The sequence below is a fragment of the Schistocerca americana genome, chromosome 1 (assembly GCF_021461395.2).
Source record: "Schistocerca americana isolate TAMUIC-IGC-003095 chromosome 1, iqSchAmer2.1, whole genome shotgun sequence".
Taxonomy (NCBI): Eukaryota; Metazoa; Arthropoda; class Insecta; order Orthoptera; family Acrididae; genus Schistocerca; species Schistocerca americana.
Genome location: NC_060119.1, coordinates 589,022,276 through 589,048,949, shown reverse-complemented (window position 1 = coordinate 589,048,949; position 26,674 = coordinate 589,022,276). Strand labels below are relative to the sequence as shown.

Below are 26,674 nucleotides of genomic sequence, written 5' to 3'. Positions count from 1 at the left end.
GTGCAAAAATCAAGCTCAATCAGATCAATAGGTTCACGAACGAAACACATTTCCTCGACCTGATATGCCTCCAAAACAATTTGGGATAGGAACGAGTAAATTTACCAAACGGTCCCTCAAAAACTGAGGATCTGAAAGAAAAAGAAACTTTTAACGAATGGAACAAAAATCAAAGGGACACAAAATATATACTGATACGCTGCTGCAGTTAACCATAGACGATAGAATGTCTTTTAATGCATTTCTGATCTTGTTACTTATTTTATATTTCTGTAAAACTCTTCAAAACAACCCTTTTTAACATTTAAATTATGCTCCTTCGGGAACGTGTGTAGTCTGATACCGGATTTAAAAAGACCTTGAATTAAGTTGTCCATCGGAGTGCAAGGATGTAGAGGGTCCAGATGAACTGTTCTTTTCGCATCTGCGTCGAGGTTTACGTTTTGCATGATCTTCCTAAGCCGTTCCAGGCAAATGTCAGGATGGTTCCCTTGAAAAGGACATGGCTAATTTCCTTCCCCATCCGCGAAACAACCCGAGCTTGTCTCCGCCTCTAAACATCTCGACATCGAAGGAATGGTAAACCCTAATCTTCTTTCCTTGTTTCTTATCGCAGTGTACGAAGACATGTGGCAGAAAGAAAAATAAAAAGTATGTTTTCAGATTTCAGCTTTAATTCTCTCACAACATCCAGCTAGATATAGTCTAGATTTCCCCATTCTTCAAAATTCCCGCATGCGACTGAAAAATATCAACTGAAAGGACGTAAGACGTTCCCAACGACGCAGTGTGTGCTCTATATTTTCTGTTGTGGTTCAAATGGCTCTGAGCACTATGGGACTTAACATCTGAGGTCATCAGTCCCCTGGAACTTAGAACTACTTAAACCTAACTAACCTAAGGACATCACACGCATCCATGCCCGAGGCAGGATTCGAACCTGCGACCGTAGCGGCCACGCGGTTCCAGACTGAAACGCCTAGAATCGTTCGGCCACAACGGCCGGCTTTTCTGTTGTGATTTTGTGTCATTCTCGCTGTTTTTCGTACAGCGCCGTGTCCTACCTTGAGGATCCTGTCCAGAACCTTTAGCTGGGCGATGTCTTCGACGGTGACCTCCCGGTGGTAGTCTCGACTGCCCCTGCCGAAGACCTGGTCCAGTTCTTGGTGAGCGGCGCTCTGCCACTGCTGGTTGAGGCTGAGCAGTGCTAGCGCCGACACCGCCGTGTTGGCCGTCGTATCCGTCCCGGACACCACCAGCGTCCTCATCTGAGCAGCCCACGAGCAAATGTGACGCCATGAATTTTCAAACGTTTAGAGTAGCGTAATTCACGCACGGAGGAGGCAGCTCTCAAAACGAGCGTTGCTCATTTACCAGTTATACTACATACGATTAATAAAGGCGATAAAAAAGACAGTTACAGAATTGAAGAAGAAAATCCAGAAAGACATAAAAACAAATGAGTCAAACACTACACAAATCCAGGGGTCTACAACACTCATTGCACACACGCACACGGACAAGACCACCACTACACAACAAGGACTCAACGCCGAAACTCAACAGACAAGCTGCCTCACACGGAAACAAACTGACACATACAATTTGTGAGCTCAAGAAACAGGGAAAAAAGCTAGCTTATCAAAACAATAACTCAATACAGAAACGTTTAAAGAAGGAAGATAACAGTGACATATTTAAGAAATGTGGAACTTGCTGACTCCATGGTGACGGTTGCGATTCTCTATACGTAAGACATACGAACAGAGCACTTGGAACAAGGTACAACGAACACTAAAGAGCATGCAAATATGACACCAGCCACTCAAAATCTGCAGAACACCTCCGATACGAAAATTACCAAACTACCACAGTAAAAACAAAAATGAAAACTGCCAGATTCAGTAATAAGAAACCGCTCCTAAACCTACAAGAAGAATTCTAAATCCAGAAAATCATCACGGAAAAGAAACACATATTAAATGATGAATTCTTCTCGAGTTATCAGCCGAGTGGTGGTGTCGTCTTGTCGCAAAGTTTCAATGAGTTTCTTACCCATCATCTTCGGGCCAAGGTTTCGCCATCTTCGCCAGAAGATGATGGGTACGAAACTCACTGAAACGTTGCGACAAGACGACGCCACCACTCGACTCATAACCCGAGAAGAATTCATCAGTGGAATACGCCGAGAAAGACTGAAATCGCACATATTAAATAGCCAAACAAACATTAGCAAGCAAACGTTATTTAAACTAATCAAACATATAGTACATAAATAACAATCCCTCTAGATACCACAAAAATAGTATCACACAAAGAGGACCGCCTACCCACCATAGATCACCCAGTACCATACCATAGTGAAGTAAAAATTCACACAAACACATACGTTAGGATATATTATCTACCCCTTACACACACATACACATACACACACACACACACACACACACACACACACACACACACACACACAGCGACAGCAGTCGTTCTCACGACCACCAAACAAAACGAAAGACGATCGCATCCCGTAACACAAAAAAAAAGCAAACGAGGCGACAGAGAAGGCACATAATAAAAAAAATGTACATATATCCCGCAGGGCCAAAGAAACTGGTACACCTGCCTAATATCGTGTAGGTCCCTCGCGAGCACGTAGAAGTGCCGCACGACGACGTGACGCCATGAAACCTGCAGGGCTGTCCATAAATCCGTAAGAATACGAGGAGGTGGAGATCTCTTCTCAACAACACGCTGCAGGGCATCCCAAATATGCTCAATAATGTTCATGACTGGGCTGTTTGGTAGCCAACGGAAGTGTTTAAACTCGGAAGAACGTTCCTGGAGCCACTCTGTACCAATTCCGGACGTGTGGGATGTCGCATTGTCCTGCTGCAATTGCCCATGTCCGGCGGTATGCACAATGGACACGAATAAATGCAGGTGCTCACACAGGATGCTTATGTGCGTGTCACCTTTCAGAATCTTAGCTAGACGTATCAGGGGCCCCATATCACTCCAATTGCACACGCCCCACAATATTACAGAGGCTCCATTAGCTTGAACAGTCTCCTGCTGACATGTATGGTCAGTGGATTCACGAGGCTATACCCGTACACGTCCATCCGCTCGATACAATTTCAAACGAGACTTGTTCGACCAGGCAACATGTTTCCACTCATCAACAGTCCAATGTCGATGTTCACGGACTCAGGCGAGGCGTGAAACTTTGTTTCGTGCAGTTATCAAGGGTACACGAGTGGGCGTTCGGCGCCGAAAGCCCACATCGATGGTGTTTCGTTGAATGGTTCGCACGCTGACACATGTTGACACCCCAGCACTGAAATCTGCAGCAATATGCGGAAGGCTTGCAGTTCTGTCACGTTGCACAGTTATCTTCAGTCGTCTTTTTTCCCGTTCTTGCAGGATCTTCTTCCGGCCGCGGCAATGTCGGAGATTTGATGTTTTACCGGATTCGTAATGTTCACTGTACACTCATAAAATGGTCATAGGGAGAAAATCGCCACTTCATCGCTACCTTGGAGATGCTCTGTCCCACCGCTCAAGCGCCGACTAAACACCATGTTCAAACTCGCTTAAATCTTGATAACCTGGTATTGTAGCAGCAGTAACCGATCTAACAACAGCGCCAGACACTTGATTTCCTATATATAACTGCTGCCGACCTCAGCGCCATATTCTGCCTGTTTACACAAATCTGTATTTGAATACGCATGTCTATACCAGTTTCTTTGACGTTTCAGTGTATTTCACGTCGGTGGAAGTGCTGTATAGAAAAATCTAGCGCATTTGTGAAGAAGAACCTTAGGGCTGAACTCAGAAACAAAAAAGGAAGTAATAACTTAATAATAAAAGTAATAACTTAATAATTATTATAGTAGTACGTTAAAGCGTGAGAAATGTTCATGATCCTACAAAAGAGAATTGTAAGAAAACCCATATTGTCACAGTGACCATTGCAGATATTGAAAATAAAACGAAGTGCGTATTCTCTAAATACGTAACGTCAGATAAAGAAGATCCAAATAAGAGTAGTACGTTTCAGCAAGGGTTCGTTCAACATGGCCGGGAGAATCACACAAATTCTCATTCATCTCCAGACATAGACTCAGATCACAATAAAGTAGTGATGAAGAGTAGGCTGAAGTTCAAGACATTAGTCAGGAGGAATCAATACGCAAAGAAGTGGGGTCCGAAATACTAAGGAATTACAAGATCCGCTTAAAAGTTCTCTAAGGCTATAGATACAGCAATAATGAATTTCTCAGTGGGCAGTATAGTTGAAGAGGAATGGTCATCTCTAAAAAGAGCAATCACGAAAGTTGGAAAGAAAAACGTAGGTACGAAGAAGGTAGCTGCGAAGAAAATTCTGGTGCATCCAAATGAATGATTGGCGCAAGGAGGCTGACCAGTCGAGGAGACACTGCTCCAGAGAAATATCAACCTTATGGTTAAACCTTGTGTTTGATTATTTTATTTTTATTTGTGGTAAGTACCTATGGGACCAAATTGCTGAGGACATCGGTCCCTAGGCTTACACACTACTTAATCTAAGTGAAACTAACTTACACTAAGGACAACACACACATTCATGCCCGAGGAAGGACTCGAACGTCCGACAGGGGGAGCCGCTCGAACCGTGACAAGACGCCCAAGACAGCGCAGCAATCCCACGCGGCCTGTGTTTGTTAACGTGTGTTTTGTACACCAAGAGTGGGATATTTCTGCCACATCCCCCATTTTTCCTACATTGGCAACAACGTTAACTCATACCCTCCAAGAAGAATTTTATTTATTTATTGAGTGGGCAGTTGAGACCTCTGAACTGAGATACTGGGTGCTTCGTGTCCCAGGTGCTCATTTTTTGTGGAAAAACTAGTGTCACAACTGCAGTAGCACAATCCATATTGTGAGCGGTTCGCTATTTACTTTGGCACCCAACGTCTGTTGCTTAGTTGGTTATGATTTGTGATCTCGTTCCTCTTGTATGATTGTAGATTTGCTTATCGACCAGAGAGAATGGCTTCAATTTCCCCTTGGTCTCTAATTTGGTTTTGCATGGTTTCATGATACTGCGGCTAACGTACACTACTGGCCATTAAAAATGCTACACCAAGAAGAAATGCAAATGATAAACGGGTATTCATTGGACAAATATACTAGAACTGACATGTGATTACATTTTCAAGCAATTTGGGTGCATAGATCCTTACAAATCAGTACCCAGAACAATCACCTCTGGCCGTAATAATGGCTTTGATACGCCTGGGCATTGAGTCAAACAGAGCTTGCATGGCGTGTACAGGTACAGCTGCCCATGCAGCTTCAACATGATACCACAGCTCATCAAGAGTAGTGACTGGCGTATTGTGACGAGCCAGTTGCTCGGCCACCAATGACGAGACGTTTTCAGTTGGTGAGAGATCTGAAGAATGTGCCGGCCAGGGCAGCAGTCGAACATATTCTGTATCCAGAAAGGCCCGTACAGGACCTGCAACATGCGGTCGTTAATTATTCTGCTGAAATGTAGGGTTTCGCAGGGATCGAATGAAGGGTGGAGCCACGGGTCGTAACACATCTGAAATGTAACGTCCACAGTTCAAGTGCAGTCAATGCGAACAAGAGGTGACCGAGACGTGTAACTAATGGCACCCCATAGCATCACGCCGGGTGATACGCCAGTATGGCGATGACAAATACACGCTTCCAATGGGCGTTCACCGCGATGTCGCCAAACACGGATGCGACCATCATGATGCTGCAAACAGAACCTGGATTCATCCGAAAAAATGACGTTTAGCCATTCGTGCATCCAGGTTCGTAGTTGACTACACCATCGCAGGCGCTCCTGTCTGTGATGCAGCGTCAAGGATAACCGCAGCCATGGTCTCCGAGCTGATAGCCCATGCTGTTGCAAACGTCGTCGAACTGTTCGTGCAGATGGTTTTTGTCTTGTAAACGTCCCCATCTGTTGACTCAGCGATGGAGACGTCGCTGCACGATCCGTTGAAGGCATGCGGATAAGATGCCTGTCATCTCGACTGGTAGTGATAGGAGACCGTTGGGATCCAGCACGGCGTTCCATATTACCCTCCTTAACCCACCAGTTCCGTATTCTGCTAACAGTCATTGGATCTCGACCAACGCGAGCAACAATGTCGCGATACGATAAACCGCAATCGCGATAGGCTACAATCCGACCTTTATCAAAGTCGGAAACGTGATGGTACGCATTTCTCCTCCTTACACAAGGCATCACAACAACGTTTCACCAGGCAACGCCGGTCAACTGCTGCTTATCTATGAGAAATCGGTTGGAAACTTTCCTCATGTCAGCACCTTGTAGGTGTCGCCACCGGCGCCAACACTGTGTGAATGCTCTGAAAAGCTAATCATTTGCATATCACAGCATCTTCTTCCTGTCGGTTAAATTTCGCGTCTGTAGCAGGTCACCTTCGTGGTGTAGCAATTTTAATGGCCAGTAGTGTACATTAAGAAAGAGGCCACAAGTTTCAACTTTATGACTACGCCTTGTCTAGTTCGGTACACAAAGGCGCCGCTAACCTCGTCAAAGACCTCCTGGTGAGACAGCGTGTGCGCACGCAGCGACCGCGTGAGTGCCGCCACGAGGGGCGTCTGCCCTGCGGCCAGCGGGTCTTCCTTGAGCGATCCGTCCTCCTGCTGCGGGCTGGCCTTCGACGGCTCGTGGTCTGCAGCGGAGTCCGCGGCGAAGAGCGGCGTCGTTAACGTGGACATGACGCTGGAGATGAGGCGCACCACCTGGCCCTGATCGCGGCCCGCCCTGGTCAGCGCCAGCACCCAGCCCAGCTGCAGCCACGGCTGGAAGATGCGCTCCTGTCAACAACAGGCGCCGGCGTCACCCCACGCAAATGCAGGCAAAGAAAAGAGAGGTGGAAGAAAGGACAGGGCTCAACAGCTCGCTGTGTAGTGCGATAGAATTTATAACCACACTACTCTCTTTACTATCACAGAGACATTAGGCAATCATTTCTGTACACATTACATAATTGATATGTTTTTACCCATTGTTATTTGCAAAATAATTACAAAATTTTTATTTTTTATATTTCATGTAATATTAGATGGGTAAATCATGTAACTAATGAAGAGGTACTGAATAGAATTGGAGGGAAGAAGAATTTGAGGCACGACTTGACTAGATGACGGAATCGCTTGGTAGGACACGTTCTGAGGCATCAAGAAATCATCAATTTAGTACTGGAGGGAAGCGTGAATGATAAAAATTGTAGAGGAAGACCAAGAGGTGCATGCACTAAGCAGAGTCAGTAGGATGTAGATTGCAGTAGTTACTCGGAAATGAAGAGGCTTGCACAGGATAGAGTAGCATGGAGAGCTGCATCAAATCAGTCTTTGGACTGAAGACCACAACAACAACAAAATGTTTCTTGTTCGACGACTGAGGATCTGAGCATCATTGCTTAGCTGGAACTGGAAAATCGCCGTACTGTTCATAGCAATTCATGCAGCTGACTGTGAACGACTGCAAGGTGACATTGCCCCAGTTGTTCTCCTTTCTGGCAACCATTATTATTGCAATAGCAACTGAAAAACAAAGAAAAACGACATGAAGAACTGTACGAATTTAACGTTTGTGTTAAGCAGTCCCAAATTGTATATTATTCAACCTTAATCAAGATAGTTACACTCAGAAACCGTAGTTTGCAACAATGGGCAAATACTAAAAGTGATTTATCAGTGTAGAGAAATAAAATCATAATTTCGCCATTCGAATAAGATAATTTGGCAAAGTTTTCTAACTTGGACGAAGTTTAAAATGATGATAAGTGATATTAAAGTACTATTCAAACTACGAACCACTGTATTGGCAAAGATTATATTATAAAGTAGTCGTCTTAATAATGTGGAAATTTTATCAGCAAAAATGATAACCAGTTTATGAGAGTTATCAAGTTTATTGCTAACTAGACAAAAAAAGATATCGAAATATAGCACACATCCATTACTGCAATAAGATATGATGTAGCTAGTGAACATGGCAATGCTTTGTGTTTGTTAGATATCTGTGGAAATTGCATATGCATCCTAATCACTCTTCCTCATCTTCTCTCTGTCTATAACCTCCTCCTCATTCTATATATATATATATATATATATATATATATATATATATATATATATATATATATATATATAGCTGAAACCTCCCGCTGGAAAAATTTGTGAATTACTGTGCTGGTAAACCCCTTACATTATTTGATTTTCAAACAGCTGAGCAAGACTGAACGTACTCAGACATTTCTCTCTTTACTAATTCTGATCATCACTAAACTGACACACAATATTTTTAGCGCAACGCAATCTGACTTTCAATAATCCCTACAAAAGAATGGCCCTGACTAACGATAACCTATACCTTTCGAGAATCACTTACCTCACAAAAATCTTCATTACTCGAACTACTGCAATACAGTGAGCGCCAATGATGCCAGCTAAATAAAGGATTCTAACTGCTGAAGGCATTAACTACTGATAAGCATAGTTACCAAATGAAAGATTTTGATAGAGAACAAACAATGTATTTTCCTTAATGGTGTTCAAACGCCATAATACACTCCTGGAAATGGAAAAAAGAACACATTGACACCGGTGTGACAGACCCACCATACTTGCTCCGGACACTGCGAGAGGGCTGTACAAGCAATGATCACACGCACGGCACAGCGGACACACCAGGAACCGCGGTGTTGGCCGTCGAATGGCGCTAGCTGCGCAGCATTTGTGCACCGCCGCCGTCAGTGTCAGCCAGTTTGCCGTGGCATACGGAGCTCCATCGCAGTCTTTAACACTGGTAGCATGCCGCGACAGCGTGGACGTGAACCGTATGTGCAGTTGACGGACTTTGAGCGAGGGCGTATAGTGGGCATGCGGGAGGCCGGGTGGACGTACCGCCGAATTGCTCAACACGTGGGGCGTGAGGTCTCTACAGTACGTCGATGTTGTCGCCAGTGGTCGGCGGAAGGTGCACGTGCCCGTCGACCTGGGACCGGACCGCAGCGACGCACGGATGCACGCCAAGACCGTAGGATCCTACGCAGTGCCGTAGGGGACCGCACCGCCACTTCCCAGCAAATTAGGGACACTGTTGCTCCTGGGGTATCGGCGAGGACCATTCGCAACCGTCTCCATGAAGCTGGGCTACGGTCCCGCACACCGTTAGGCCGTCTTCCGCTCACGCCCCAACATCGTGCAGCCCGCCTCCAGTGGTGTCGCGACAGGCGTGAATGGAGGGACGAATGGAGACGTGTCGTCTTCAGCGATGAGAGTCGCTTCTGCCTTGGTGCCAATGATGGTCGTATGCGTGTTTGGCGCCGTGCAGGTGAGCGCCACAATCAGGACTGCATACGACCGAGGCACACAGGGCCAACACCCGGCATCATGGTGTGGGGAGCGATCTCCTACACTGGCCGTACACCACTGGTGATCGTCGAGGGGACACTGAATAGTGCACGGTACATCCAAACCGTCATCGAACCCATCGTTCTACCATTCCTAGACCGGCAAGGGAACTTGCTGTTCCAACAGGACAATGCACGTCCGCATATATCCCGTGCCACCCAACGTGCTCTAGAAGGTGTAAGTCAACTACCCTGGCCAGCAAGATCTCCGGATCTGTCCCCCATTGAGCATGTTTGGGACTGGATGAAGCGTCGTCTCACGCGGTCTGCACGTCCAGCACGAACGCTGGTCCAACTGAGGCGCCAGGTGGAAATGGCATGGCAAGCCGTTCCACAGGACTACATCCAGCATCTCTACGATCGTCTCCATGGGAGAATAGCAGCCTGCATTGCTGCGAAAGGTGGATATACACTGTACTAGTGGCGACATTGTGCATGCTCTGTTGCCTGTGTCTATGTGCCTGTGGTTCTGTCAGTGTGATCATGTGATGTATCAGACCCCAGGAATGTGTCAATAAAGTTTCCCCTTCCTGGGACAATGAATTCACTGTGTTCTTATTTCAATTTCCAGGAGTGTATATACATCAGTTCATGACATCCAGTCTTACAAATTTCGTTTTTCTGATGGACACACGTCCAGATCGTCCGCTCTCAAAAACTCTGACATCTCTCTTCCCACATCCACCATTGCTGGCAGCTTACCTCCAACTGCACAACGCTACACGCTGTTCACATCTAACTGCCCAACACTACAATAGCAAATATTCCAACAATGCAGCCACAGACTGCACACAGCACTCAGCGGTTTTTTCATACAGAGTGCTACGTGGCGTTACCAACATAAAAACCTAAACAGCCTACTTACATAGCCTATGGCTGTCCAAATGTTTTTAGGGTTTTTTGTAAAAATTTTATGTAAATCAATCAAAAACTTTTCGAGTTTTGTGCCAACAATTATTCCCCATTATATATTATGTATCTATTAATGTACCATACATATTAAAAATGATGATAATGAACGTTTATTAGAGTACTGTGCAAAAATTTGAAGTAAATTGGGCAAGAACTTTTTGAGATTTTTGCTAAAAATGTCTCCCTATTAAAAAAAATTATAGCCTACGTCCATCTGAATGTTAATTAGAATATTGTATAAAATTTTGTTTTTCTTGGCAACATTGGTCCTTTTTATCTTGTTTTTATATTTATATACCATACATATTAAAAATAATATGTAGTGTATTTCGATCTGAACATCTATTAAAGTATTGTGTAAAACTCTGAAGAAAATTAGGCAACAAATTATTAAGATTTCTGCTAACAATGTTTCCATTTTCTTTATTATATTAATAAAATTCCTATATAAAATGCATACCCTGTACATATTATATAGATTCATATACTACATATAGTAAAGAAAAATGGCCATCTGAATATTAATTAGAGTGTCATTTAAGACTTTGCAATAAACTAGTCAAGAACTACTCAAAATTTTGCTTAAAATGTCCTTTTTACATGTTATAATGTGTATTTGTATGTCATATATATTGAAATACCTAACCTATATCCATCCCAATGTTTATTAGACTACTGTGTATAAATTTTAAGTAAACCATTCATGAACTTTGCGAGATTTTTGCTAACATTTCCAGACATGCACACACACACACACATACACACACACACATATATATATATATATATATATATATATATATATTAGAAATATGTAGTGTATGCCCATTTGAATACATAGTACAGTGTCACATAAAAATTAGAAACAAATCGGTCAAGATTGTTTCACAACTTTTGCTAGTAATGATTCATCCTTATCTGTTACATATATTCATATACTTTGTATATATTAAAAATTGGTAGCCCATGTCTGTGTGAGTGTAGAGTATCATGTAAAAACTGTAAGTGCATCAATCAAGCACCTTTCGAGATTTTCGTTAAGAATGTTCCTGCTATGTACGCTCTGTATATATTTCTCTGTTACATTTTAAAAGTTATATAGCCTATGGCAAACCAAATGTTTATTAGTGGATCTGCATAAATTCGAAATTTTTGCTAACAACATTTCTCTATTACATATTATATGCATGTTATATATCTTACAAAATATATAGCCTATGGCCAAACATATGTTTGTTAGAGTATCGTGTAATAATGTGAAGTAAATTGGTCAACTTTTCAACCTTTTTTGCCAACTACTTTTATCCTACATATATGTTAACAACTGTAAGGAGCCAATGTCTGTTTGAATGTTTATTAGAGTACTCTGCAAAAATTTGAAGCGACCTGGGCTAGAACTTTTCGAGTTTTTTTTTTTTTTTTTTGCTAACAGTGTTTTCCTATTACAAATGTTTTCTAGAGAATCGTGTAAAATTTTAGTTTTGCTAACAGTGTTGCTCCTATTTATATTATTTTTGTATTTATACACCACACACATTAAAAACAATTTCCGCCTCCATAGCACAGCAGTAGCCTTGCCGTCAACCACACAAGGGGGACAGTGGTTGATTCCCAACAGGAGACTGGGTGTTGTGTGTCCATCATCATTTTCATCATCACTGACATGCAAGTCGCCAAAGTGGCGTCAACTAAAAAGACTTGCAAAACGGTGGCTGAACCTCGAAGGGGATATCCCGGCCAATAAATGCCATACGCTCATTTCATTTTCATTAAAAACAATATGTTTCCTATCTCTGTCTCACCATTCATTAGATTGTTTATAAATATTTTAAGGAACTCGGACAACACCTTTTCGAGATTGTTGCAGACAATGTCTCCCTTTTATGTACATCAATGTTTATTGGACTATGATTTAAAAATTTAAAGTAAATTGGTCAAGAAATTTTCTAGACTTTTGCTAACAATGTTACCCCTTTATGTATACTGTATGTTCGTATATTATATATATTGTAGAAATAAATAGACTATGTCTCTCTGGTTGTTCATGAAAGTATCATGTAATAATATGAAGTAAATGGGTCAAGAATTTTTTAGGATTTTTAGTAATGACGTTAAACTACGTCATGTATATATCTCCTAGTAGCATATACGAAGGACGTTCAATAAGTAATGCAACAAATTTTTCTTTCTGAAAGCAGCTAGGTTTTATTCAGGGTTCCTATACACTGTGCTATTCTCCGCTCTTCTGGCTAAAAAACCACTTAATGCAACAGCTTCACACCACATTACTGGGAGGGCCTGTTTGCCCAAATGGTATCACTCTATCGGTCGACATATGTACGAACGTCTGGCGACATCAATAACCTCCCCGTCATCCACGTACTGCTTTCTGTGTAGTGCATCCTTCATTGGACCAAGCAGATGGAAATCGGAAGGGGGCGAGATTCGGGCTGATAGATGACGAAGAACAGTACAATGAAGTTTTATGAGCTCTTTCGGATGCACAGACTTGTGTGAGGCTTTACGTGGTCATGGATAAGGAGAAGTTCGTTTGGGTTTTTGTGGTGGCAAACACATTGAAGTCGTTTCTTCAGTTTCCTGAGGGTAGCACAATACACGTCAGAGTTGATCGATGGACCATGAGGGAGGACATCAAACAGAATAGCCCCTTCAGGGTCCCAGAGACCATCGCCATGACTTTAGCGGCTGCGGGTGCGCCTTTGAACGTTTTCGGAGGAGAGATCGTGTGGCGCCACTCCATGGATTGCTATTTTGTTTCCGATTCGAAGTGATGAGCCAATGTTTCATTGCCTGTGACGATGTTCGACAAAAACTGTCACTATTAGCCTCGTAACGCGCAAGGAATTCCGCACAGTTGGCCCTTCCTTGCTCTTTACGGTCCTCCGTTCGGCGGCGAGGAGCCCAGTGGGAGTACACCTTTGTGTACCCCAGCTGGTGCACGAGTGTGTCAACACTACCAACAGAGACGTGCAGTTGTCCATTTAGGTGTTTAATTGTGATACGTCGTCACCTCGAATGAAGTGCTCACACGTTCCAACATTGCTGGAGTCACAGATGTGTGCTGTCTGCCAGAAGGCGGAGGATCGTACAGGTTGGCACAACCTTGCTGCGATGATGACAGACTCCTCGTCCATCGACTCACAGTGCTTTTTTTCACTGACAAGTCTCCGTGGACATTCCACAAGAGCCTGTCAATATCTGCCATACTCTGTTTTTCCGCCAAAAGAAACACAGTGACAGTTCTCTGCCCGGAGCGCATCTCCGCTACAGACGCCATTTCGGAGACTAAGTGTAGAGCAGCCACCTTCAACCACCGCCCATTTCACGAAACTATAGGGACTGAGGCGGGAATATTGCATGATTTCCAACAACAAACTCCGCATTGTTTCAACGGGAATTGGCTGAGAAAAATAAAATGTGTTACATTACTTATTGAACGCCCCGTGTACTAGTTGGTTACTATATTTGAGATTCTCTGTAGCGTCGAGTCAAATGGTCACATTATATCAGTGGGGTAAATAACCACTACGGAATCGATATACTATGTTGCTGTGCCAGTGGCCCCAATATCTTGATACTAATAAAAATGTTCCTAGATAAAAGCCTCAAATAATGAGAAAACACGCATATATACAGCTGCTTATTTACATATTTAGCTCCATGAAATAGTATGTTCAGGGCATGCGAGCACATGGTGAGGTAACAGCGAGACGTATCACGCCAGCTGACATCGATTATCGTTGTAGTGGTGTACAAGTAAAGTGTCCTTCAGACTATCAATATTATTGCTCAGTATTTCCGGAAGAGCAGCAATATTGGACGTGTGTACGTTAGGATGAGTGGCTGTGAAATAATACTAAGCTGACCAAACACTTTTGCAATTTATTGCGCTACATATAAATATTATTATGTCTGTAGGCTAACGGTATCCTCAAGTAGGGTCTTAGTGTTCTCTGCTCGTTGTTGGGCTTGTTTACTAAAATGAGTTCAAAATGAAAGGAAAGGTCATTCATATTAGAGCGCATAGAAATATATAAAACATTTCCAGCATTATGGGATATTAGGGCAGATAAATATAAAAACCAGAAAATTAAGAACGATTCTTAATAATTTTTGCTAACTAAATACAGAGAGTGGTACAACCCTACAACTACAAGGAAACGCTCTTTAATAAAAATAATAGTTATTGTTTAAGAACAACTTTCAGTTAAGAACTTACTTCGTGGAACTGCATATCTCATTACAGCGATTTGTTTACTGATTATAGTTGACCCATTTCCATATTTGTATCTAATGTTGGAACCATCAATGCAAAAAAAGTTCTGATAATAATTAATCCGGTTCAGTCTCAGTTTTCTCAACCAGTTACCGTGAGTGAATTATTGACGCTTCTTATATCAATTTTTCATCCACTTACAATTTTTCTTCTGCTTGCATCAAAATAGAGCAATTACTGCAGCACCAGTGTTTTGATTATTGTGCAGTAGTACTCTACAGCAATATTGACCACCTAAGGTACGCTTAAAGAAGGCGGTTGCTAAATGCTTAGTGAATACAGAGAAACAGAGAATAGTTTTCAGCTACGCCAGTGTGTTCTCCATCTCTGTTCTACGCTACATACCAAAGACGTTAGAAAAATAAACAGACTCTCTGAGAGCGCTGTAGGCCCGGGATATTTTGAACCTTCGGCTGGACGCCATGTGTTGGAAAGAATCTATCTAGTGAGTTGAAGTGTATTGTGACTTGTGAGGACACTGATCGAACAGCATATATTTATTGGTGCATCCGCACAGCATTTGTTAGTTGTACCTGTACTGCCTACACATTCCAACGTAGAAAAGAAGAATGGTGAAGAGTTGTGAAGTGTTTGATCGTATGAATAAATTTGAGAAAGGAACGAATATAACCTTCCACAGATAAGTGGATATGTTTAGATGTTAGGGACTTTCAGTTAGTCCACTGACATTTTCAGAAGGGATATATTACCGATTTTAATTTTTTTAACAGTAGATGCTATTTTTGACAGTACTGGAGGACATAAGGGTGAAAACGTTTCATTTTGTGCTGCTGTCAAATAGATCAGTTGTAGATGAGAACACCACGCAGCCAGGCACAAAATTCACCCGCACGCACGGATATTAATGTAATGTGCCAGATGCCGGAATAATCATTTGACACTAAAGAAATTTCACTTCAAAAATTTGGAGCATTAAACACCAACGTAATAAGCTGCATATAGTGGTAAACCAACAGTTGCGGCAATTTTCTTGAACAGTGCCGTTTGCTCATAAATTAAACTGCTGCTTTTAGTTACATAGATAAGTGACACGTAATGTCTGTGAGATAACTCGAAAGAATATGTGTTGTAACCTAAAACGTGTACCTTTACCACCAAAACAGCAGCCGATGCGCCGTTCAAACTGTTTGTTGTTCACTGCTTCTGCTTCTGACCGACACATTCTGTAAAAAATTGCATGCCTGGAAAACTATCGCTGCCTCATCCTAACATAATACTCGTTGTGTTTGCATTATCTCACCCTCAACGCACACTACGATGGTTAAGTAATTTTTCCACACCTAAACTAACATGAAAATTAAAACTAAATACTCTATGTGTACCCTGAAGCTTACGCTTCTGAAACACTCGCAACGCCACACCAGCCTTCTTGCGTCCACACTGCTCTAGCACTGGCTGAGTTGCACTTGGGTGAGGAAGACAGTAAGCTAGGGTGTCCATTCGTTCCGTTTTTCCCGGGACAGTCCCATTTTTTCACCAAAATGTCCCGCTGTCCCGAAAGTTTTTTTGGGGACGCTCAAAAGTCCCGTTTTTTATGATTCCGCTTGGCTAGAGTATTTTACGCTACTGGTTGTTTGACTTCCTATTGACTGCACAATTATTTACGCTAAGAAGCGTGTGATGACTTTCAGCATACCCCAAACATGTACCGAACTGTCAAAAATCGCAAGTAATTTTAAACGCACTATAGGTTACGAATAACAACGAAGATTCTTCTCTTCTAAATCGATCCACTGAATCCGTCCTTTCCGTCCAGAGATACTCTACACCACTGATACTTGCAGTCTGGCTTTCGTCACCACACTGTTAATGTTTTGCACTGTGCAATCACTGTTTCATTATGCCAAAACGAAAGTATAATTTTAACATCAATATAAAAAGAGAGTTTCCTTTTATCACTGGTAGTGGAGAAACTGTAGAATGTACATTGTGCAGATCAAAATTTGCTATTGGTCATGGTGGAAGGTCTGACATTGTGAATCACATTAAGACGAAGAAACATCGCATGAGTGATCAAACGAAAAGAGCAAATAAATGCGTGGGTGACTACTACGTAAACTTAAAATCAGTAACAGAAATGATGGGCAGTTGGCAGCACAAGAAGCTACGTTTGCATACTACAGTGCAATGCATAACCATAGCTTTAAGTCAATGGACTGTACTACAGCAGTTGTTAAAAAAACTTTTCAATCCTAAAGTCACATGTGGACACACAAAATGTAATGTAATCATTTCAAATGTTATTGCATCGTATGCAGCTCAGCAGGTTTTAAATGAACTGAAAAGTGCTCGATTCATTTCTGTAATGATTGATACATCGAATCATCTGGATCTGAAGTTGTTTCCTCTCCTTACCAGGTATTTTCACCCTGAAAATGGCATCACGGTGAAAGTGCTTGAATTGGTTAATTTAGCTGGAGAAACTTCAGATTTACTTCAGAATTATGTGCTGGAGGTTTTAAAGAAATATGATTTGAGGGAAAGGTGATTGCAGTCTCTATAGACAACACTAACACCAGTTTTGGTGGTAAGCAGAGGAAAGGAAAAAACAATTTATTCTATAAACTGCAACAGAACACAGTGAATAATATAGTAGGTGTTGGCTGTCCAGCACATGTGGTGCACAGTTCCTTACAAACTGGCTCAGATTGCCTACCCATCGACTGCCAATTAGTTGTGAACAAAATCTACCAGTATTTCCACATATATACAGTAAGGGTTGAATCTCTGATGTCATTCTGTAAGTTTACTGAAACTGAATACAAAACTGTACTTGGGCACAGCAAGACAAGGTGGCTATCTCTGCTACCAGCATTGGAAAGAATTGTAGAGATATTTCCTGCTTTGAAATCATATTTCATTTCCCTTGATAAGTGTCCTGTTATCCTTAAACAATTCTTTGATAACCCTGTGTCTATTTTTCTTCTACATTTTCTTGTTAGCCAGCTAAAACCTTTCTCCACAACAATTAAATGTATTGAGAAACAAGAAATCACAATAGTGGAAGTTTATCAAGAAATAAACAAATTATTGGGCAAATTACAATGTAGAAAATCTGAAAGATTTCTCACATCCTTTGTACAAAGTTGGAAGAAGAGGGTGAAATTACTGTAGAACAATTTCATATTTATGCTGACATCTTCTATGACTCTTGCAGTGAGTATATTAAAGAATAGTGTTTACCATTTCTCACACCTTTTAAAGCGTTTGACTGGGTTAATACTGCGAAGGAGCAGCTACAGTGGAAGGATATTCAGGACTGTTGTGTTTCTGTTAAAAGTATTGTATCAAATTTTCCTGTTGATGAAGACGAACTATTCGATGAATTTGCATGCGCACAGAATTTCATAAAAAGTAAAGAAGGAAACAAAGAACATGTTAGTGCAACGTGGTGTAAAATATTTGCTTATTTCAAAAGTAAAAACATTAACATGAAAAACATGATTCATTTGGTGGAGTTTTGTCTGGCAATTCCTGAGTCAAATGCTGCTGTGGAACGTGTGTTTTCGTTAGTGAACTCTTTGTGGTCAGATGAAAAAAAAAAGAAAACAGAATGAAAGTTGAAACAGTGAGGACATTGCTCATTATCAAAACACACTTTAATGGTGTATCGTGTACTGACTTTTATGATACAATTTCAAACGAAACTGCACTTCTTGATAAAGCACATAAAAGTGAAAAGTGATAGTGTGGCAGAATAATTGTAAAGAGTGATTTGGGATCATCTGAGTGCACGTTGTAAAGATAAACTTGTATTTGTGTTAAATTTAGTCAATACAATATTTATGTCCCTTTTTTTTTCTTCATTGTCCCAGGTTTTCTCTAATTTATTTTAAATGTCCCCTTTTTCAATGAAAATGAAATGAACACCCTACAGTAAGCCGTTCCCCATTTAAAGGAACTATCCAAAAATTACGTTGAAATGGTTTAGAGAAACAAGTTAAAACCTATAACTGAAAGTCCATATGGAGATTTGAACCCTGCTCTTCTCGAACACGAGTCTACTGTAAAATAACTGTCCCACAGACAGGTACAGACAATTTCGCTGTACAAACTTGAGTTGAATTCCGTACAATATGGATTATTTTTTGGGTTAACCAACAAGCATAGCTAAAGTTTTCCGGTTCCAAAAACGTAGAATTAGAATTATTAATGGTGTGGACTCAAGAACATGCTGCAGATGCCTGTTTAGGGGACTACAGATACTAACAACTGCTTCCCAGTATATTTATTCTTTACGAAATTCGTCGATAAAAATATATCTCTCTTTCACGCCAATAGCTCAGTTCATGGAAACAATAGGAGAAATAAGAATAATTTTCACAAAGATCTGAAGTCACTTTCTACGGTCCTGAAAGGTGTCCATAATGCAGGAACGCTCATTTTCATTAACCCGCAAGCAGCCATAAAAAATTCATCTACAAATAAAGTTCAGTTTAAGAGAAGCCTAAGACATTTAGTGATGGCCAACTACTACTCCACTGATAAATTTCTTAGTAGAACCAACTGATGCAGATATGTTACTAATAATGCGAGTATTAGTACAACCTGACTTCTGTGAAACTTCAGTGAAATTGTGCGATCATTGGAAATAACTGTTGTAAAATGATTTTTCTATTTGATGGTGTATGGCTGCGATAGCCCAAGAATTACAATATCCACCTCAGTGTGCCAAACATTTGTATGTTTTTTAATAAGTTATTTATCGCCTTTTAGAGGAAAACACGATTTTTTTGCTTATTCCACTTGCGATGGTGGAAGTTAAATTAGTATCTTCGTTTTTCTTTGTAAATATTTATTGTGTATTCTTTTTTGGGGGGCTACATCCTGGAGGATCTCCACACTATTGATCAATTGAAATGTAAAGCATGTCTAACTACTCTCTGATTTTATCTGAAGTATGTCTATGCTTCTAACTGGGAAGAATACAGAAGAAACGAGGGATGATTTGCCAATAGCGAATCGGGAGGAAGATAAAACGGACATTACTGCAAAGCAGTAGCTGTAAGCAAAAAATGGCTCTGAACACTGTGGGACTTAACTTCGGAGGTCATCAGTCCCCTAGAACTTAGAACTTCTTAAACCTAACTAACCAAAGGACATCACACACATCCATGCCCGAAGCAGGATTCGAACCTGCAACCGTAGCGGTAGCGCGGTTCCAGACTGTAGCGCCTAGAACCGCTCGGCCACAGAGGCCGGCTAGCTGTAAACGTTCAAAACCCAGGGTAACGTTTAAATGAATGGCCCTGAAAGAAACATTTGTCACAATCAGGCTGGAAAAGGAAATCACGTGATCCATCGATATTTTATAACCAACATTTGGACTGATGGAACGAAACGCGAGTCCTAGTTGAAAACTCTGAGGCAGGGTCGCTCCAAAAGACACATTAAAATACGTTTTCAACAATTTATTACAGAATTCAAACAATCAGGGAGCATCTGGAATGTTTTCCTTCAGGATTTCTATGATGGAATTCAACTTTTTTAGACTTTTGACATTGACTAATGTTTTTCTAACACGTTGTAGCTAATCTGGAGGCTGTGCCTTGAAATGTTGGTTAGCTACACGTAGCAAAGGTTACGGGGGATGGCATCTACACAGTACAGATGTTACGTCCTTTAGAAGACTCAACTAGATGAGCCTAAGGGGATCGTACTAACCTCCACATGATTTCCATCGTCTGTTGTAACAACAAACGGGTATCGACAGTGTGGCTGAATCTCGAATCCCTGTACCTGTATCTGTCTTTTATGCTTTGATGCATCATTAGCCTACATTTTACATTAATATTTTGGTAGTGTTAAATATACTCATTTATTTTGTCGCATCGACAGTCCTAGCCACTGTAGTGAAGACGTTCTAAGTTTGTAAATATCTCGCCAGTGTGTAAGAATGTGGTAATATATGTGTCACCAGCAAGCAAGAGTTTCACGAATTATCAGATGAAATAATGGTGCAAACATAAGTCGTTACTTTCAGTTACCAGGAAGTTCCTTGCTTGTTAACGGCATTTGTTACACAGATTGCGTTATTTGCAAGTTTCTTTTTGTTGCTTGATGTGCATTTTGACGACTTTTTCAACCTGTGCGTTAGACAAAACTGCCAAAAACAAGTATTTCGGAATATAATCATTGAAGAGAACGAAAAATATCGCTAAGACTCTCCAACACTGGAGAATTTCATCTCACTGGTAACAGAGTGACAGCATTCCCCGGTACGGAAACCGCCTCTCGGCAGCCGTTTTAGCTATCCCTGGAAAGATTTGTATTGGGTATTGGGGGAAACCAGAGTCGATCACTTCGAGGAAAGTGACCTCTATATTTTAAAACTTCTACGATAAAAATCAACTTTGTCGACGGGCTTCAAGGCCACTGCAATGAACGTTAGGTATTCCGGGGACTTGTGTTGGATAGATTTCGGACGCATCTAGACGCTAAGCCCTGATCTACTAGCGCCACCCTGAAGATATCAACCGCACTGCTCCTCAATGTATGCCAAGTCACGTCACCAAACACAAATAACTCACCTGCCAGATTCCGAAAATATTAAGGTCCCTCATTAATATATAGCGGTACGCTTATCAGACGAAATATCGAAAAACGAAATAATCTTGTCCCTTCCGCACTCTCTTCACATCGAGGAATATTCTGTCCACCGGGGAAACTTCACTTAAAACAATTCTTTTCATGTTGTTTCATGAATTTGAATATTCAGAGGAAGCGGACACTTCCCGTTCAACGATCGATGATATTCTTGTCAGGTCTCTGTTTCTGCACAACTCAAAAATCTCACTGAGCAGGACTCCATGATATGTTATAAATCGATTAGAGCCATGAATATCATTCTTGTTAAATTCTCTGAGTACTGCACCGGATAAAGAAAATGGTTACATCTCATTAAACTGTATACTCATGGCCTGACAAAAAAAAGAGAAGTATCTAGTAGACTTGGTAGGGTGTCAATGTGACTTCGTACACGTACACGCCATCGGCGGCACCGTAAATGATAAGGCTTCCAATTCTCTGTTACAGTCAGAAAATCCACTAGAGTGCATTACTGTTGTTCCTGTTCAGTGTTGTCAAACCTGGAACGATGTACAATGGGCGTGAACAGCGGCAGATTTTGATTGATCACTGTGGAGGACACGGAGATGCCGCGTACTCCTTTCTGAAAGCATCATCAGCACCTGAAAGAGTTTGAAAGTGACCTCATTGGGGGTCTCTACTGGCCGGCTTGTCGAATCGTGCAATATCTAGATTTTTGGGGTATTCGCGAGTGACAGTGGTCTGATGTTGAACTGCACGTGAACGTGAGGGCAAGCACACTCGCCTTACCATCACAAGGGAGGATCGTTGTATTGTGCACATCGTAACCTCTTCATATGTACGCGTGCAGTCCTACATTCTGTGTCATCTTGCACCATCGGTCAGAGACTACAAGCAGCCGTACTACGGAATTACAGTTACATACGTAGGCTGCTGTTAGAACCACAACACAAACGTCTGCGTTTGGGGTGATGCCACGACGGGGAGCCATGTGCTGTTCGTGACTGGCGCCACATTGTGGCCGGCGACGAATCACAGTTCTGCACCCTGGATGACCATCGTCGGAGAGTAGGCGACCTGGGGAGAGATCCCACTCTTACAATGTTTTGGAGAAGCGCAGTGATGTTACACGTGGCGTCAAGGTGCGGAGAGCCATCGAGTATGACATCAGGTCACGGCTGATTGTGATTGACGGAACTTCGACGACGCAAAGGTTCGTTACTAAGATCCTGCGTACTCTTATGTAAACTCGTGCGACAGTATTGTGGCGTCATTTTTCAGCAGGACAATATTCGTCCATACATAGCACGTGTTCTCTATGATCTGTCTTCGTAATGTTGAGGTATGGACGCTGCCAGAGAACTTCTCAAATCTCTCCCCGACAGAACATATGTGGAACTAGCTCGGATGTCAACTCTACTCAGCGCCGGTATACAGGATATCAACGACCAGACAGTCAGCCTGGCTCAGGAGAGGATACAAAGGCTTTATGGTACCCTTCCCAAATGAATCAGTGCATGTATCCTGGCCAGGGGTGGTGCAATGTCATACCGATTAGTGGGCTCTTGCTGCCAAGAGATGAATTTGACTCGATTTTGTAGTGACTGAAATAGTATCACATACCCTGTCAACCGGTGAAGTTTCGTTTTCTCCTCCTCTTCTGGGTGTTTCACATTTTTGTCAGGCAGTGTCTGATGCACTTCATTAGTTGAAATTATTATGCTTCAACCGAAATGAAAGTTCGCACAAGACAGGAAAACAGAGGATGCAGTGGTACAAGTGGGAGACCGATGAGCGGTTGGGGGACTTACCTGCATGATCTCCATGGCGCGGGTCATGGCGCTGACGAAGGCGGCCCTGCGCGTCGGACACGGCTCCACGGTGTCTAGCGTGGTGCCGGCGAAGTTGGACAGCCCCAGGTCCAGCGACCCCAGAAACAGCTCCGGGAAAGGCTCCGTCTCGGCGCCCGCCGTCGCGGCCAGCCGCTCGCAGACTCGCACCGCGTTCTGGTTGAACGACGCCATGAAGCTCTTCAGCGCCTGCACAAACACTACTGTCATCGTCCGTCATAGTCGAAGGCACACACTAATTACCCAAAACATTATGACCACTGCCCACCACGACACTCAATGCCGCCTGATGGTGTAGTGGGCAGGAAAGTATGTGAGCGAGAAAAACAAGGGGGGGGGGGGGGAGGGGGGGGGGGGGAAATTCACTGACATAAGCGACTTCGACTAATGGCAGATTGTTATGGCCTGAGGCCTAGTACGAGCCTATCAGAAATGGCGAAGCTGGTCGACTGTTCGCGTGTTGCTGTCATCGTCATCTACAGTAGTTGGACAAAAATATGGAACACCGAGAGAAATGCATGCCTGAAAATAAATGCAGATGCTAGCCAAGCTTACAGGCAGTGCTGTTGTACAAAGGGCGTTCTAAAAGTTTTGGACTGTCGTCTCTAAGTTTTTTATTTTTCCAGGAGGAGAATGAAATTTTTTGTGAACATACTTGGAACATGTAGCTATAAGTTGGTATATAAAACTATTTTCTTTTAGTTACAGGGGAGCCATAATGGACAGTGAAGTAGATGTGAGGTTGTGACAAAGGTCGGTAATGGAGTTCCTCTTCAAGACCGACGATGACTCTGCCACATCGATTCACAGTAAGTTGCTCCCTGTTTATGGGGAGGACACAGTGGATCACAGCAGTTTCCAGCGGTGGTTGCAGAGGTTTAAAGAGGGTGATTTTTTCTATTGGACAATCCATGATGCTGTAGACCATCGACGGCAGTGGCTGATGTGAATAAGGAGACCATTGATCAAATAATCCAAAATGACAGATGTGTGACGTCACGACAGCTTGGTGAAATGATTCGTTCGTCATTGGGTAGTGTGCTATCACTGGTACAGTCTCTAGGCTACAGAAAAATCTGTGCACGTTGGGTGCCTAGATTATTGACTAGAGAAATGAAAACAATGAGGAAGAATGTGTACGAGGGTCTCATGAAGACCTTTAATGAAGTGTGGAAACAGTGTTTTGACGGCGTCATTAACCAGGATGAAACATGGTTGTTTTTGTCCGAACCTGAGAGCAAAACCCAATCCATGGAGTGGCGTCATGCGGGTCCCCCAAGGAAGAAGAAACCGAGACTTTCACCAGGCCGGAAGGTGATGGCCACCTTCTTCTGCGATCAGTGTCGTGTCATTTTCATTGACGTTTTGGAACCTGGCTCCACAATTAACAGGGACCGTTACTGTTAGTCATCGGACCAGCTGCGATATGCCATCAAAATCTACAGACCACAGCTTCAGGTTCTAGGCGCTTTAGTCTGGAACCGCGTGACCGCTACGGTCGCAGGTTCGAATCCTGCCTCGGGCATGGATGTGTGTGATGTCCTTACGTTAGTTAGGTTTAAGTAGTTCTAAGTTCTAGGGGACTGATGACCATAGATGTTAAGTCCCATAGTGCTCAGAGCTATTTTTTGAACCACAGCTTCAGGGTCAGCTCATCAGACTGCACCATGACAATGCCACACCCCATACAGCCCTTATGAAGCAGTAGAAAATCAGGAAAATGGGTTGGAAATTTGCTTCTCATCCTCCCTACGGTCCGGACTTGGCTCCGTCTGATTTTTACCTCTTTGGTAGTCTGAAGGCCCACCTGCGCGGTAAAACATTTGATAGCGAGAAAGACCTTATTTCTTGTGTCAAGCAATGGTGTAAAAGTCAATACCCAGAATTTTATCAAAGTGCATTTACATCATGGAAAGAACGTTGGGCCAGATGCGTCACAGCTGACGGGGGCTACTTTGAGCAGGCTCAATATATATAGCCAAATGTTCCAAGTATGTTCACAAAAAATTTCGTCCTCCTCCTGCTAAAAAATAAAAAGTTAGAGACGACTGTGCAAAACTTTTTGAACGCCCTTTGTATTTGACCATGAACGGCAATAGTGCATTGTCCTAAACATGTTGCAAGTGTCAGTAGTTATGATGCAGTATGCCGGAGCTGAGTGAAATCGAACGTAGTAGATTGTCAGAGCTCGTATGGTGGGTGCTTCCGCAACCAAGGCAGCCGAAGTGTTTGGTGTTTCAAGAGGCTCCGTATCGAAAATTAATAGCGCATACAGGAAAAGAGGAATGCTGACGAAAGTGTGGGTTGAGTGTTCGTGACAGACAGTCATTAGAGAGGACTGTGACAAAAAATAAGGCAGTGACAGCTGCAAAAGTCACTGCAGAACATAATGCTACACTCGCGAAGCCTGTCATCACGAAAATAACAAGTAGGGGCCTCCACAAGCTGGGAACTGCAGGGTGAGCCGGAATTCCAAAACCACTCATCAGTGATGCAAATGGCCGTAACGGGGAAACATGGTGTCGGACCCATAGAACCTGGATTATCAGCTAATGAAAGAATGTCATTCGGTCATTCCAAATTTTTTCCACCTTCTGGACAAGTTTACGTCCCAAGAGTGAAACATGACGGAGGTTCAGTGATGATTTGGGCAGATATATCGTGGTATTTCATGGGCCACATGGAAACTCCTCAAGATCGCATTATTGCCAAGGGCTATGTGTCATTTTTGACTGATCAGATCTGTCCTGTGCCTACATCTACATCTACATGGTTACTCGGCAATTTACACTTAAGTGCCTGGCGGAGGGTTCATCGAATCATTTTCATACTACTTCTCTACCATTCCGCTCTCGAATGGCGCTTGGAAAAAAGGAACACCTAAATCTTTCTGTTCGAGCTCTGATTTCTCTTATTTTATTATGATGATCATTTCTCCCTATGTAGGTGGGTGTCAACAAAATATTTTCGTATCCGGAAGAGAAATTTCGTAAATAAATCTCGCCGCAAAGAAAACCGCCTTTGTTTCAGTGACTGCCACCCCAACTCGCGTATCATATCAGTGACACTCTCACCCCTACTGCGCGATAACACGAAATGCGCTGCCCTTCTATGCACTTATTCGATGTCCTCCGTCAATCCTACCTGGTAAGGATCCCATACCGCGCAGCAATATTCCAGCAGAGGACGGACAAGTGTAATGTAGGCTGTCTCTTCAGTGGGTTTGTCGCATCTTCTAAGTGTTCTGTCAACAAAGCGCAGTCTTTTTTTCGCTTTCCCCACAGTATTATCTATGTGATCTTTCCAATTTAGGTTGCTCTTAATTGTAATTCCTAGGTATTTAGTCGAAATGACAGCCCTTAGAGCAGTGCGATTTATCGTATACCCAAAATTTATCGGATTTCTTTTAGTACTCTTGTGGATGACCTCGAACTTTTCTTTGTTTAGCGCCAATTGCCACTTTTCGCACCATACAGAAATTCTCTCTAGATCATTTTGAAATTGGAATTGATCGTCTGATGATTTTATTAGACGGTAAATTACAGCGTCATCTGCAAACAATCTAA

At 42.5% G+C, this 26,674-nt stretch overlaps 1 protein-coding gene across 1 annotated transcript in view; it reads right to left on the bottom strand.

The window, feature by feature from the left end:
- The window catches only part of LOC124579241 (cytochrome P450 4g15-like), a 97,627-nt gene that overhangs the window by 47,067 nt on the left and 23,886 nt on the right, over window positions 1–26,674 (bottom strand). Inside the window, exons 3-5 of the mRNA XM_047131241.1 lie at window positions 23,070–23,297; window positions 6,586–6,876; window positions 1,065–1,268 (exon numbers count right to left, since the gene is read on the bottom strand). Coding sequence (XP_046987197.1) covers window positions 1,065–1,268; window positions 6,586–6,876; window positions 23,070–23,297 — 723 coding nt within the window. The remainder of the gene's footprint in view (window positions 1–1,064; window positions 1,269–6,585; window positions 6,877–23,069; window positions 23,298–26,674) is intronic.